The sequence below is a fragment of the Gymnogyps californianus genome, chromosome 22, assembly GCF_018139145.2.
Source record: "Gymnogyps californianus isolate 813 chromosome 22, ASM1813914v2, whole genome shotgun sequence".
NCBI lineage: Eukaryota > Metazoa > Chordata > Aves > Accipitriformes > Cathartidae > Gymnogyps > Gymnogyps californianus.
In genome coordinates this window covers 6,805,517-6,818,019 of record NC_059492.1, presented here as the reverse complement: position 1 = coordinate 6,818,019, position 12,503 = coordinate 6,805,517, and the positions used below count along the sequence as shown (strand labels likewise).

At 60.5% G+C, this 12,503-nt stretch overlaps 1 protein-coding gene across 1 annotated transcript in view; it reads right to left on the bottom strand.

Annotated features, from left to right (window-relative positions):
- LOC127025198 (protein argonaute-1) overlaps positions 1 to 12,503 on the bottom strand; it is a 28,463-nt gene that overhangs the window by 15,190 nt on the left and 770 nt on the right. The window contains exons 2-7 of the mRNA XM_050910063.1: positions 2,674 to 2,857; positions 1,794 to 1,914; positions 1,481 to 1,662; positions 1,034 to 1,170; positions 765 to 899; positions 373 to 460 (exon numbers count right to left, since the gene is read on the bottom strand). Of these exons, the coding sequence (XP_050766020.1) occupies positions 373 to 460; positions 765 to 899; positions 1,034 to 1,170; positions 1,481 to 1,662; positions 1,794 to 1,914; positions 2,674 to 2,857 (847 nt within the window). The remainder of the gene's footprint in view (positions 1 to 372; positions 461 to 764; positions 900 to 1,033; positions 1,171 to 1,480; positions 1,663 to 1,793; positions 1,915 to 2,673; positions 2,858 to 12,503) is intronic.

The following is a 12,503-nucleotide window of genomic DNA, read 5'->3' as shown; positions in this document are numbered from 1 at the left end:
CAGGGAATCACTTTATCCCCTGACAAAGCTTCTGCTTTGGCAGTGTCTATTTTAAGAAAGAAGAAAACCAAACTCGGAGGTAAAAACTAGGACAATTCCTGGCATGTTAGCTCCCGCCCGCCGCAGCGCGCCGCCTGCCAGACAAAGCATCCTCTGCACTCCCACCCTCCCCTGCATCCCGCTCGCCTTCGCCGCGCATGACACGGAGCTGTGCGAGCCGCTGTGCCCAAAACGGCTGCAGAGCCCCAAAACACATCTCCTTTTGCCATCACAGGCTGGAGCTTCCCATCCAGCTCTCCCTAACGACACCAGCAGCTGCTAAAAAGGAGAACAGCTCAGATTTTTCCAAGGGCATCTTCCCACCCGCCTTACGTCTGGTGGCTGGCTGGCCGCCTGGTAACGTTACACACGCGGTATTTCCTCTTCATCTGCCCGCAGTGGGTAACCTCGACTTTCAGACCTGATGCGAGACAGGGAGACACAGCAGAGTCACTGGTAAAGGCGGGAGCGATTCCCCTTTGCCCAACTTCCCCGGGACACTGCCAACACCTTCCTTAAATAATTAACTGTTTGCAGAGCAGGTATGCTTGCAGACGCCCTATGAAGTGCACGAGGGAGGCAATGGTGCCCCAGGAGACATTTTAAACGTGCAACCCCTGTACCCCCCACCTCGCTGCAAGGGCTGGGTGGGAGACAAGCCACGGCCGGTGGCTGGGGTGGCACCCGGCTGGGGATGGGTCCCCAGTGCTCCCCAGGAGCTCTACCTTTGATCTCCTTGGTGAAACGCACTCTCTGCGAGTCCGTCAGGGGCTTCGGCTGCTCGTCGATGTTCCGGATGTCCAGCACCTCGCACATGAACTCGATTACAGGCTGCGCTTTGTAGAAGGCGGTGGCAGACACTGCGGGACAGATACCATGATGCGTCTCTGCTCTCTCCCAGCAGACGGACCTGGCCCAAGAGCCGGCCGGATCCAGCCTCCCCACACACGCCCAGCCCCACTGCTGCAGTTCCCCAGCATGAAAAATACGTCACCATCAATGTTGAGCATCATCTTCCACATGGCAGGCCTGACCGACTGGTGGAAACCGAACCAGACCTCCCTGCCGCCTCCCAGGGGGTGGTAGTAGCCTTCGGGGGGGGAGAAGAAGGAGCGGCCGACGGGAGTGTACCTACAAACCAGGGCAAACCACGTCAAACGGCACACGCCAGCCCCACCGGCAGCGACCGTGAAGAACCCCCAGCCCCACAGAGCCGCCGCTCGCCCCGCCGGCTCCATCACCCTGTTTATTTCTACTGCAGGAGCATCCACAGCGATCGCACCGAGCGGCACGGCAGGCACGGCCGCCTCCTCCCAAAGACCATCAAGGCCAGTCCCAGCCACAACAGCCTGCCAAGGACAGCCGGTCCCCTCCCCGGCACGCTCGGTGCTCGCGGCACGGCCCCTGCCGCCCCTGGCACCCATCCGCCGGGAGCAGGTACCTCATGGAAGCCAGGTGCCTCATGGCCACATCCAGCGCCTGGACGGACTCCAGGGGGACGGGGATCTGCCCGCTGACCAGGGCCTCGTGCAGCATGCGCCAGCTCACGATGGCCATCCATTTGATGGAGACCTTAAATATCCTGTCCTTGCCTTCCCCTGGGATCGTCACCTCAAAGTCAACCTGGGTGCAGAAGGGAGGGAAGCGATGATGGCATCCCCGCAGGCACGAGGGGAGGAGGTCGTTTTCAGCTGGTCCTTCCCAGGCAGCAGGCAGGTTGCGCTGCCTGCACGGGGCTCGCCGCCCCCTCTTACCCGCTCGTTTCCAATGGGTAAGGCCGTGACAGTGTAGATGTTCTTCTTCCCATCGTAGACTGGCTTTCGGTCGCCGAAGATCTGCGGTTTGAAGTGCTGTACCATGTACTCCACGACTTCCCTACACAGGCAAGCAGGGCAAGAAAGAGGGACAGGGGGAGAGAAAGGTAAGGTTTGTTTTGCCGGTTTCTTTACAGCCCGATACCTTCTGCGACCTGCCCGGTCCCCAGCCTCCCTACCCGGGGCACTTCTGAGCCGCGGGGCACCAGAGAGCAGGGCCAAGTCCCCTGCGCCGGGCAGGAGGGTCCCCGGACGAGCAGCCACGTGCCTCGCCCCGCAGCTCGGTACATTGGCTTCGGCAGAACGAGTTTACACGGCATGCAGGAACATGCACACGCCGGAGCTGGCCGCAAACCCGCCGCGTGTGCCGGGAGGGCGAGAGGGAGCGACTCGCTGCCCGCAGCCGCCGAAAGCACGTGCAGCATCTGCTCACCAGCCTTCGGGGCGCAGAGCTACCCAGGCTGCCGGGGCAGGAGGGGACGGGCAGCGAATAGGACATCAAAAAGAAAAACAAAGAAAAGAAAAGTACGCGATGGCCCGAGGTCTGGGCTCGCTATTTTTAAATACAGGATTGTTGCCAAAATAGCACAGCTGCTTTGAAGAAGCGGGGGACTGTGCTGAGGTTCAGGACCTCCGAGGCTGTCAGGGGCAGGAATGAACACTGCTGCACAAACACGGGCGCTGAGCAGCACTGCGACCCCTGCCACCGTGTCACTCTGATGGTTTCCACTGGTGAAGACAGAGACGGGCACTTATGGAGCCTCCGCAAGGAAACTGGAAGCGGGGGAACGAGTGCCAAAACCTCTAATACTTGCCTTACCTGTTGACTCTGCGTGGACATTTGTCGGGTTTGATATCCACTTCATAATGATACACATCAATCTTGGGAATGTCCACTTCAAAGTAGTTGGCCAAGAGCTTGATGGGCTTCCCAACCGTTCCTATCCCGGGCCGACGCGGCGCTTGAAAGACCTGCTGCAATGGTGGCAGGTATGCGCCTGCAGCTGCGGGGAGAGGGAACGGGTCAGGAGGGCTGGGAGAAACCCCGTGCCCAGACAGACAGACAGACAACGCAGAGTCACAGAGCTCTCCGTCACCACATCCCAAACCAGGAGGTCTCCCACTACTCACGCTCCTGGCAGGAGGTGGCAGTGGCAGAGTTTGGACCAGCACAGCTGGAAGCAACTTCCCTGGGCACCATCTGGCAAGCGCCGGCGCCAGCCGAGCCGTCACAGGGCAGTGCCAAGCCCTCCGCTCCGCTGTGCCGCCACCAGCTGCGCAGATGTCAAACCATCCACCGGCAGATAAATCATCTCTGCTTTGCCTCGGGGAAAGGAACTCATCCAGGGCCACGCGTGGCAGCAGCACAGACCTTCGGAGGACGAGGGACTCCCACCGCCCATCCCGACCACGGGCGCACCCGTGTCCTGGCGTACACCGCAACACCCGTAACTCTATTCCCTAACCAGATGCGGGGACAGAAGGCCACATTTGATTCTCCTGACACCGAAGGACAGGTTGGCTGTACCTAACGTCCACATTAAGAGAGCTTTGAAAGCACCCGCTACGCCGCCGCAAAGCTGCACTTCAATTTCTGTTTCGCGCAAGAAATGTCGCAATATGCAAACAACCAGAACAGCGGCAAGAAGCTCTCCAGCCCTGGTTTTAAAAAGCAAGTAGAACCTCGTATCTGCGCCAAGAGCTCGTCACCGGTCTGCAGCAGCAGCAGCAACCTTCGCCTGAAGCGTGGGAGACATCGGCACACTGAATTAGTGAAGATGCACTTATACCAAGGCCAGCCCTCGCAGGGCTGTGGTGTGTTTTTATTGCCTATCCCTTCCCCGGCTCCTGTGGGAGGAAACCCTCCGGGAGTGGCTCTCTGTGCATCCCCAGCATCCCGTCCCGCAGGATGGCGTTTGCCGACCAACAAGCGCAGAGAGGGCCAAGCATCGCCTGCCCCGCGGCACGGCAGCGACGGCAGCATCAAAGCTGAGCCACGCTGGGCTCCGGCACGCAGAGCGCTTTGTTGTAAGGGCAGCTCCAAAAATAGCCCAGGTCTGACAGCTCCCCAGCGCCGAGTAGGAGGCGGCACCGGACTTGCTGGGTCACGGGGTGAGGAGAAATGGGACGCCGTTGCGAACCCCAAAGAAGAAAGCGCCCATCTAATGCTGCCAAGGGGCTTTGCCACGAACAGTGCCGTTTCGCCCAGTTCCATCTGCCGGCTGTGGCTGGTGGATGCACTCTACCCCCGCCTCCATGCATCTTCCTCCAAATACGTCGCTCTTCAGCTCATGGAATACCCAGGGTCGGTTTTAGCAGGCAAGGGGTTTGCAGGCACCCTCTGCCCCCACGCCAGGGCTGGGGTGGTCCTGCCGTGGGGAGCTCAGCCAGGACGCCCCGGCAGCCTTTGTCCCGCGGCCAGGCCAGCCCCTGCCCCGCTGATTTACAAGCCAGCGCCAGCACAATGGGGAGGCTCTGCCTGGCAGGAGGAGGCAAGGGACCACGTCTGCTGTGGGGAGAGAAATACAGCCCCGCCGAGACACCCAGGACTTCTGCCGGAGGCGAAGCGAGGGGCCGAGGAGCTGGCAGTGGCCCCATCGCCTCTCTCCGCACCGGCTTGCGTGGCGCAGGCTATGGCATCTGCCACCTCCGATAGGAAAGCAGCACTGGCCGCACCGGCACGGAGCTGCAGGTCTGGCCCTCTCCAAGCGGATGCAACGGCCCAGAGACTCTGGCAGCAGGGACCTGCGGACACGTGCGTTTTCCCCTCCATCCTCCAGCAAATTCCGACACGCTGCCAGAGGGAGGATGCCACAAGAAACAGGAAACACGTTATTGCATCTGCACTACGCGATTATTTAACTGCTAGATTTTACAGGGTAACAGCTCGCTTTGGTTTTATACCGGTTATTAACGATGGCATTTCGAACTCGAGGTCACAGGATAACTCAAGTCCCAGTACCTGAACTTTCCTTTTATCTTTAACCCCTCCCCAACGTAATTCTCAACTGCTGTTCCGCAAAAAAAAAAAAAAAAAGCCACATCGATGAGGAAAGCTAGCTCCAGGGAAGTTGCTGATAAAAAACCAGAGAAAATCAAAAACAGTTTGATGAAAACCTCCTACGGATTATGGGAGGTAGCGAAAAAAATCAATCCCAAATCCCCACTTCAAGCAGCGTGGGCCCCAAACCCATAAAGAGGGAAGCACCAGTTTTTCCACAAAGCCCATTATACAGCCTTACTAACGAAGTTCTGGAGATGCAGGGATGGGTACCAGTGCACGGCCACAGGACTGAACTGTGTTTCTAAACTGACAGCACCCTTGGACTCAAAGGTTAGCTTCAAATATTGCCAAAGAAGCATTCAACACCGCTGCTCTCCGAGGTGAAATCTGCTCCTCCTGTCCCTTTCCCACTTTGCCCGTCTCCACCCTTCCCAGTTTGCATCTTCTATCTGTTTCTCAAACCCCGTGAGGTCTCAGCCAGCTGGGCCGGGTGCGGGGAGTGCAGCGTATGGGATATTCGGAGCGCTCCATCTGGGTGGCCAACTGTCCAAGTCAGCCCCCAAACAGCGTCCTGGCTCCAATTTCGGCTCCTGAACACATGGTGCTCTTCGCACCCCTTGCTCCCATCCACTGCCTTTTTAAATCCGAATTTCAATTCCAGGCTAAAAATATCAGAAGCAGAAAAACAGAAGAGCAGCAAACTAAGCTTCAAATTTGCTATTTACTTTTGCACCCCATCTCTGTGAGACTTGTCCTGCCAATGGAAGGCCACCGCATTGCAGGACACCAAGGGGACAGGACGACCCTTGCGAGCGTCCAGGGCCTGAACTGCAGCATTAACTTCTGCAAAGCCAGTCCCACTCCCTGCTCTGCTCTTGCTTCTGCCCTGCGGCAGGAGCCCAGGAGCTCCAAAATCCGCCGGGAGCCCCGAGCCTGAGGCTAACCTGGCCCCGGCGCCTCCTCGGACAAGGCAGCACGGGACTCAGAGCAGTCGGACGAGCAAGATGGGGATCTCCGAGGCCGACGCGGGGCTCGGAACCCCGCAGGCACTCGCAGCTGCTCCGGGACAGGGCGGCCGCCAGCACCCCGAGACAAAAGGCTGTGCCGCGCTCCAGGGGCAGCTCGTTTTCAGAAACTGATTTTCAGATGAGCTACTCGCGGTGTAATTCATGTCTCCACATGACAAACATTTCTTGGCAATCGCCAGCTCCCTGGCTGCAAGCTGCTGCATTTTTAAATCATGGTTTGCAATGAAAGAGGTATTTGCCAGCACTGCTGGAGCCTCCGGTCCCTGCTCTGCCTTTGGAGCGAGAAACCACGCAGCCCACTTGCAAGACTTGCCGGAGGACAGCAGCTCTCCGCTGCCTTCCCTGCAACCACATCAAGGCCAGCACCCGCGGTTTCTCCTCTTCTGGACCTTCTCACCCCCGAGACGATCCCAGCAGCCATGCGTGAGCAGGACAGCACCTCGACATGCCTGTGGCATCCCTGCGGCATCCCTGCGGATGCAGGGGACGCAGGGCAGCAGCCACAGCTCGGCAGCTGCCCGGCGGCACTTCGGTGCCGGAGAGGAGCTGAAGCAGGTTTGGGGCCGGCAGGAGCCGCGCTGCAGAGGGGCGACCGAACGGTCCCGCACCCATCCCACAACCCCGGCGCTGCACCGGTCAGCCCGAAAATAACGCTTTGCCGTACAAACCCTCTCGCCGGAGGATCACCAGATGCTTTACGAATGTAAAGCCTCGCAATTAGGATCATGAATCACGGATGAAGGAGTCAGCCTCCAGCAACGCAAAAGTTGGCTCAGGAGTTTGATGCGAGCCACAAGGTATTGCAAACGCAAGATAATATAAATGGGCAGCCGGGCTGGAGGGAGCAGCACCGCGATGGCAGGGAGATGCTCTGCAAAGACCAGGGCAGGACACAAGACCAGCGTCGAGGATGGGAAAGTTCACCCCTGGGCTGACTCAAGAGGGTTTTATTTTGGCGACCGCAGACACACGGTCCTCGAACACAACGAGCCGGAGCAGCCGCCCCGGCAGCCCAGCCCCAGGCTCGCCGCAGGGGTCGCGCTGCCCGCCTGGAGCTCACCCAGCAAAGGGGGGAATGATAATGACTTTTCCTTTCTAAATTACTTTGAGATCCAAAGATTTTTAAAAAGCCGTTATCTCCCAGTGCCTGCGCACAGCCTGGCGCGGCGGTGCCTACCCGGGACATGGCTATTTATAAGAGCGGTGACATGGGGGCAGCCAGCACAGGGAGAGGGACCAGGGGTGTTGCTCAGCGCCTGACGGGAGCTGCGGCATCCGGCACCTCCGGTGTGCGAGACGGGCTCTCGCCTGGCCTCGGCTGCTTCGGCCCAGGCAGGAGAGACCCCAAAGCCCTTTGGTGAACACGCAGGCTGGACTCAGCCCTTCCTGTGCCACTTCCCTGCCCCAGGGCACTCAGGGTTGTATTGGGTTTGCGTGGCAAGGTTTTGGTAGCGGGGGGGCTACAGGGGTGGGTTCTGTAAGAAGATGCCAGAAGCTTCCCCTGTGTCCGACAGAGCCAATGCCAGCCGGCTCCAAGATGGACCCGCCGCTGGCCAAGGCCGAGCCCATCAGCGACGGTGGTAGCACCTTTGGGATAACGTATTTAAGAAGAGGGAAAAGAAAACTGCGCAACGGCAACTTCAGCCAGAGAGAGGATATGTGAGAGAAACAATTCTGCAGACACCAAGGTCAGTGAAGAAGGAGGGGAAGGAGGTGCTCCAGGCGCCGGAGCCATGCTGAGGCACAGTGAGGCAGGCTGTCCCCTGGCAGCCCATGGAGGTCCACGGTGGAGCAGATATCCACCTGCAGCCCGTGGAGGACCCCACGCCAGAGCAGGGGGATGCCCAAAGGAGGCTGCGACCCCGTGGGAAGCCCGCGCTGGAGCAGGCTCCTGGCAGGACCTGTGGCCCCGTGGAGAGAGGAGCCCAGGCTGGAGCAGGTTTGCTGGCAGGGCTTGTGACCCTGCGGGGGACCCAGGCTGGAGCAGTTTGTTCCTGAAGGACTGCGCCCCGTGGAAGGGACCCACGCTGGAGCAGTTCGTGAAGAACTGGAGCCCGTGGGAAGGACTCATGTTGGAGAAGTTCGTGGAGGACTGTCTCCCGTGGGAGGGACCCCACGCTGGAGCAGGGGAAGAGTGTGAGGAGTCCTCCCCCTGAGGAGGAAGGAGCGGCAGAGACATGTGATGAACTGACCGCAACCCCCATTCCCCATCCCCCTGTGCCGCTGGGGAGGACGAGGTAGAGAAAATTGGAAGTAAAGTTAAGCCCAGCAAGAAGGGAGGGGTGGGGGGACAGTGTTTTTGACATATAGTTCTATGTCTCATTATCCTACTCTGATTTGACTGGTAATAGATTTTTTTTTCCCCCAATTCAAGTCTGTTTTGCCCATGACAGTAATTGCTGAGTGATCTCCCTGTCCTTATCTCGCCCCACGAGCCTTTCGTTACGTTTTCTCTCCCCTGTCCAGCTGAGGAGGGCAGCGATAGAGCAGCTTTGTGGGGCACCCGGCATCCAGCCAGGGTCAACCCCACACAGGGTCCCCCCACGATGTGCCTTGGTGCAAATCCTCCCGAAAGCCGCCCTCCGCCTGGCTCGGAGGACGTTGTGCCAGGGAACCCCGGGCAGCGCGACGTGGCATCCCCGGGCACCTCGTGCCCGCAGCCCCCGGCTGCAGCTCGGAGCAGCAGAAAAGGGGCCAGCGGCGAAACGTGTGCCGGTTCCCGTTTGGTAGAAGAAGCCTCGTTAAAAAGCGACCCAAACCGCCCGGAGACGGGGGGCTTCTGCATACCTCGACTCTCCATGGCGAAGCTGCGCAGGCTCCCACTTTGTCATGTAAATGCGGGCGCCCGGGGGCCGGGGGCTGGAGGGCGAGTGTTGTTCCTGCAGCACAATGCGGCCAGTGAGCGGGATGAAATCCGCCTGCCATTATAAATTCAGCGGTCCGGGAGAAATCACAGACTTTCGCACACAAAAGCCGTGCCCCGGGGACACGCCGGCGGCGGGGAGCATCGCCGCCGCCACCGCCGCCCCTTTGCCGGGTGCGCGCGAAGCACCGGCGGGCAGAGACGATGGCGAGGGCAGTGCCGCCAAGGTGAAAGTCCGTTTGGGGTAACTAGCGCTGGAACACGCTTTGTTTCTATTATTTATTGTAACAGCTGGGGAACACGACCCGCTGCCCAACAGCTGCCTGCGCCCCGGCAAAGCCGCCGGTGGGACGGCATGAAATTACCATGTCATTTAAATCCTCTCCAGCGCCGCATTCAGCCGAGGGGCCGCGGGAACGGGGCCGAGACAAAAGGGAGTTTTATTGCGGCGGCGGCGGCAGGGTCCGCGACGGCCCCCTCCCCGCGCACCCAGCCCCGCCAAAACACAGCCGGGAACTGGAGAGGAACTGGCAACGCGGCACGCCAAACGCCGCCGGACACGCGGCGTGGTCCATCCTCGCCCTGAGCCATCTCCCACCCTAAACCAGCACCCAGAAACCCCCCAGGGAAGTGAAACCCCCTCATCGGGAGGCAAAGCAAGCGGCAGCAATGGCAGGAAAGGCAACTGCTGGTGGGGTGAGCAATTGGCCTTCCCGATCTCCAGGCTCAACATCTTCAAAACCGCCAGCTCTAAGCCGTGACCGACGCCGTCCCACAAAGCCCAGACTTCAAAAAGCACCAGCTCATCTCTGCCAACCCAGGCATCGCACCCGCCGCCTGCTCCTTCCTGAGTCGCCGCGAGCACAGCTGGGTTCAGGCGGCCGCAGGCGCCTTTCGGTTCGACACTAAACCGAGTTTAAGTAGATCACACCCACACGGGGCAGGGGGCTCCGGCTGCGGCTGTCGACGCGCAGCATTAAACCCATCCCGTGCACCAGAGCCCACCTTCTGCGGGAAAGCCTGAGCCGCCCAAGTGCTGCTCCTGCCCCGCGTTGTGGCGGCTGCGTCCAAGAAATGCGCCAGAACGGGCTCTGATCTGTTTTACTACGGTATTTACTTCTGAAAGCAGTTTAGTTCTTTGTATCCTCGACATCAAGTACCAACCGCTGCAAAGGGCGTTGTTGTGCCGTGTCAAACCTCAGCTTTCCGCTTCGAAATCACGGGCGATGAACTCGAAAGCGTCAAGTTAAAAATCTGCCCCGCCACCGAGGCCGGTGCCCCCGCATCCCGGCACGTGCAGTCCCGCAGTCCGGGCTGGGCCAGAGAGCGAACCGGCGGATGCTGCGACAGAGTGTAACAAACAGCAGCAGGAGCATCGCCACCTCCATCGCACCCGTTCACAGGGACTGCAAACCAGCTGCTCTGGCTCCAGGGAGAGCGGCGCGGTGATGCCAGCAGCACAGACATGGCTCAACCCGCCGTGGCATGAGCCGACTCATGAGTGTCTTGCTGAGCCAGCCCTGGCTGCCCAGCGGCTCCACGTCCCCCTTTTCAGTCCCTCTGACGGGGTGGGAGAAGCACCCGGCACCACGAGTGCCGCCACCTCTGCCGAACACACCGGGCGGCTCATCCGGACTGCGTGACCCCGCACCGCGAGCCCGGTGTCCCCGCTAACGGCGCCTGGACCGGGCAAAGCCTGACACCCCTCCAGCCTGCCCCGCAGGGTCTCACGCCGCTCCCGCAGACTTTCCAGGCAGCAGCCAGGGACGCGCAGAGCTGGGAGCGGCAGACAAAGGCAGCCCCCAGCGCCCGAGGGGACAGGACAAAGGCGACGCCGGCTCCTCTCCGTGTCCCTCCGCGTGCCCGCGCCGGGTGCGCCGCGCCACGGGCAGCCCCACGGAGCCGCCGTCCGGGGGCTCCCGGTGAGGAGGTTAAAACCCGCACAGAGCTTCGCCGCAGACCACCCTGCCGAAAGAGCAGCGCTCTTCTGCCTGATTTGGCTTCCTTTTAGCATCTGCCATCTTAATAACTTGTCCCTGTTTTGTTCTTCCCTGGGTTTAGGGAGAGGCTGCAGAAAGTGTTTAGAGATAAATCACACGCGCTGTGTCTCCAGGCAAGGTGCTTCTCCCGGCTTTGTTTCTTCGTATAATCCCGTCCCAGAAACAGGCACGTGCGATTGCATGTTTCCTGAAGATAAAGAGATCCAACAGACGGAACAGCTTTGGGGTTTTTGCAGGGTTTAGCACAGGAAGACAACGGTTAAGATTAACAGCGTTTAGGAAGTTTGTGAGGGACAAAGAAAACTAAAAGTTGGGGGGAAACCGACTTCAGTTTTTAAAACTAGCACACGCGTGCCTCCCCGAGCAGTGCCTGCGGGTCAGAAGATGTCCCAGGTTCCCCCGCCGCCTTTCTAGGCATCTTCACGTTGGGCACATCCAGGCACACGCCGGGTTTCGGCTTTATTACCCTGAGAGGTCGCAGCCCGGCATCATCAGAGCTCGTACGCGAGGCTCAGCCCCGTACCTGGGGTCGGTCGGCAAGCAAAGGGATGCTAAGGCAGGGCGAGATCCGCGGTGGCTCCTGTGACACGGGGTAAACGTCTCCCCTGCACGCAGGGCGAGAGCAGATGTCCCCCAGCCAGATTTGGGGAGGAAAGGGGAAACTCCCAAGAGCGCAGCATCAGAGCCCCGCTCCCAGCGCAGCCCCCACCACCCCGGGGAACCCCACGCCGTCAGCGGGACCGAAACCCAAAACCGTCCCCCCTGAGCGTGGCCCCATCCCATCCCACAGATTATTTAAAGCACCTTAACAGAATTAGTTAAGGCTGGCGGTAGGAGGGTGCGGGCGTGCCGGCAGCGTTATCTGCGTCGCCCCAGGCGGCAGCGCCGCTATCGCCCCGAGGCGCCGGCAAAGCCCGCGACGCCCCCGCGCAGCCGCCAAATCACGGCTTCCAGAGGCCAATAAATCAGCCCCAAACACAAAGCGCCGGCAGCCAGAAGGTAACGCAGACACGAAGAGATCTCCGTGCCACGCGTAAAATTAAATACCGTAAGGAAGGACCGAAGTTTGATTGTAAACGTGCAGCAGTTTCATATCAAAATCTCACCACGCCACCGCATTACAGCGGGCAGCAAACTTGCCAGCACGAGGGCTGCGAAAGGGCAGCGGTCCCCGGTCCCCATCGCTCCCTCCCCTCCTCCTGCCTTTATTTTAGGCACCAAAATCCTTCTGCGACTTAGAGCAGCACAAGTTCGCGATGCTCACGCTGGGCACGGGAGCGAGCGGCTGCCGACGCCACGGCCGGGCAGGCGAGTTTTGGGGAACGGCTCTCCAAACCCCCGCGGAGCAGCCCGGCGCGAAGGGGCCGGGCCCGAAAGCACCGTCAGCTGCTCCCATCTCCAGCCGGGCGTGTGGAAGTAGGGGTGGGGGGACATGGGGGTACGGGGTGACTCTGGAGCTCAGCCCCCGCGGCCCCTTGCCAGCAGCCGGCCATGCACAGCCCCGGCTCCGCGCATGCCCCGGCGCGGGGAGAGGAGCCGCTTCGTGCTGTCACGGCGCGCAGCATCGCCGGCCCCGCGCCAGCTCCCAGCCTGTGCCCCGCTCCCCAAAACACCGCACCGGGGGGGACGGGGAGCTGGGGGGACGACGACAGGGAGCTGCTGCTGCTCCTCTGTGCAAAGCAGGCCGCTTGTGCAGGGCTCGTGCCGTGCTTTGGGGGGACCCCGCGCTCGTAGCCCTGCTGCCGGACACGTCCT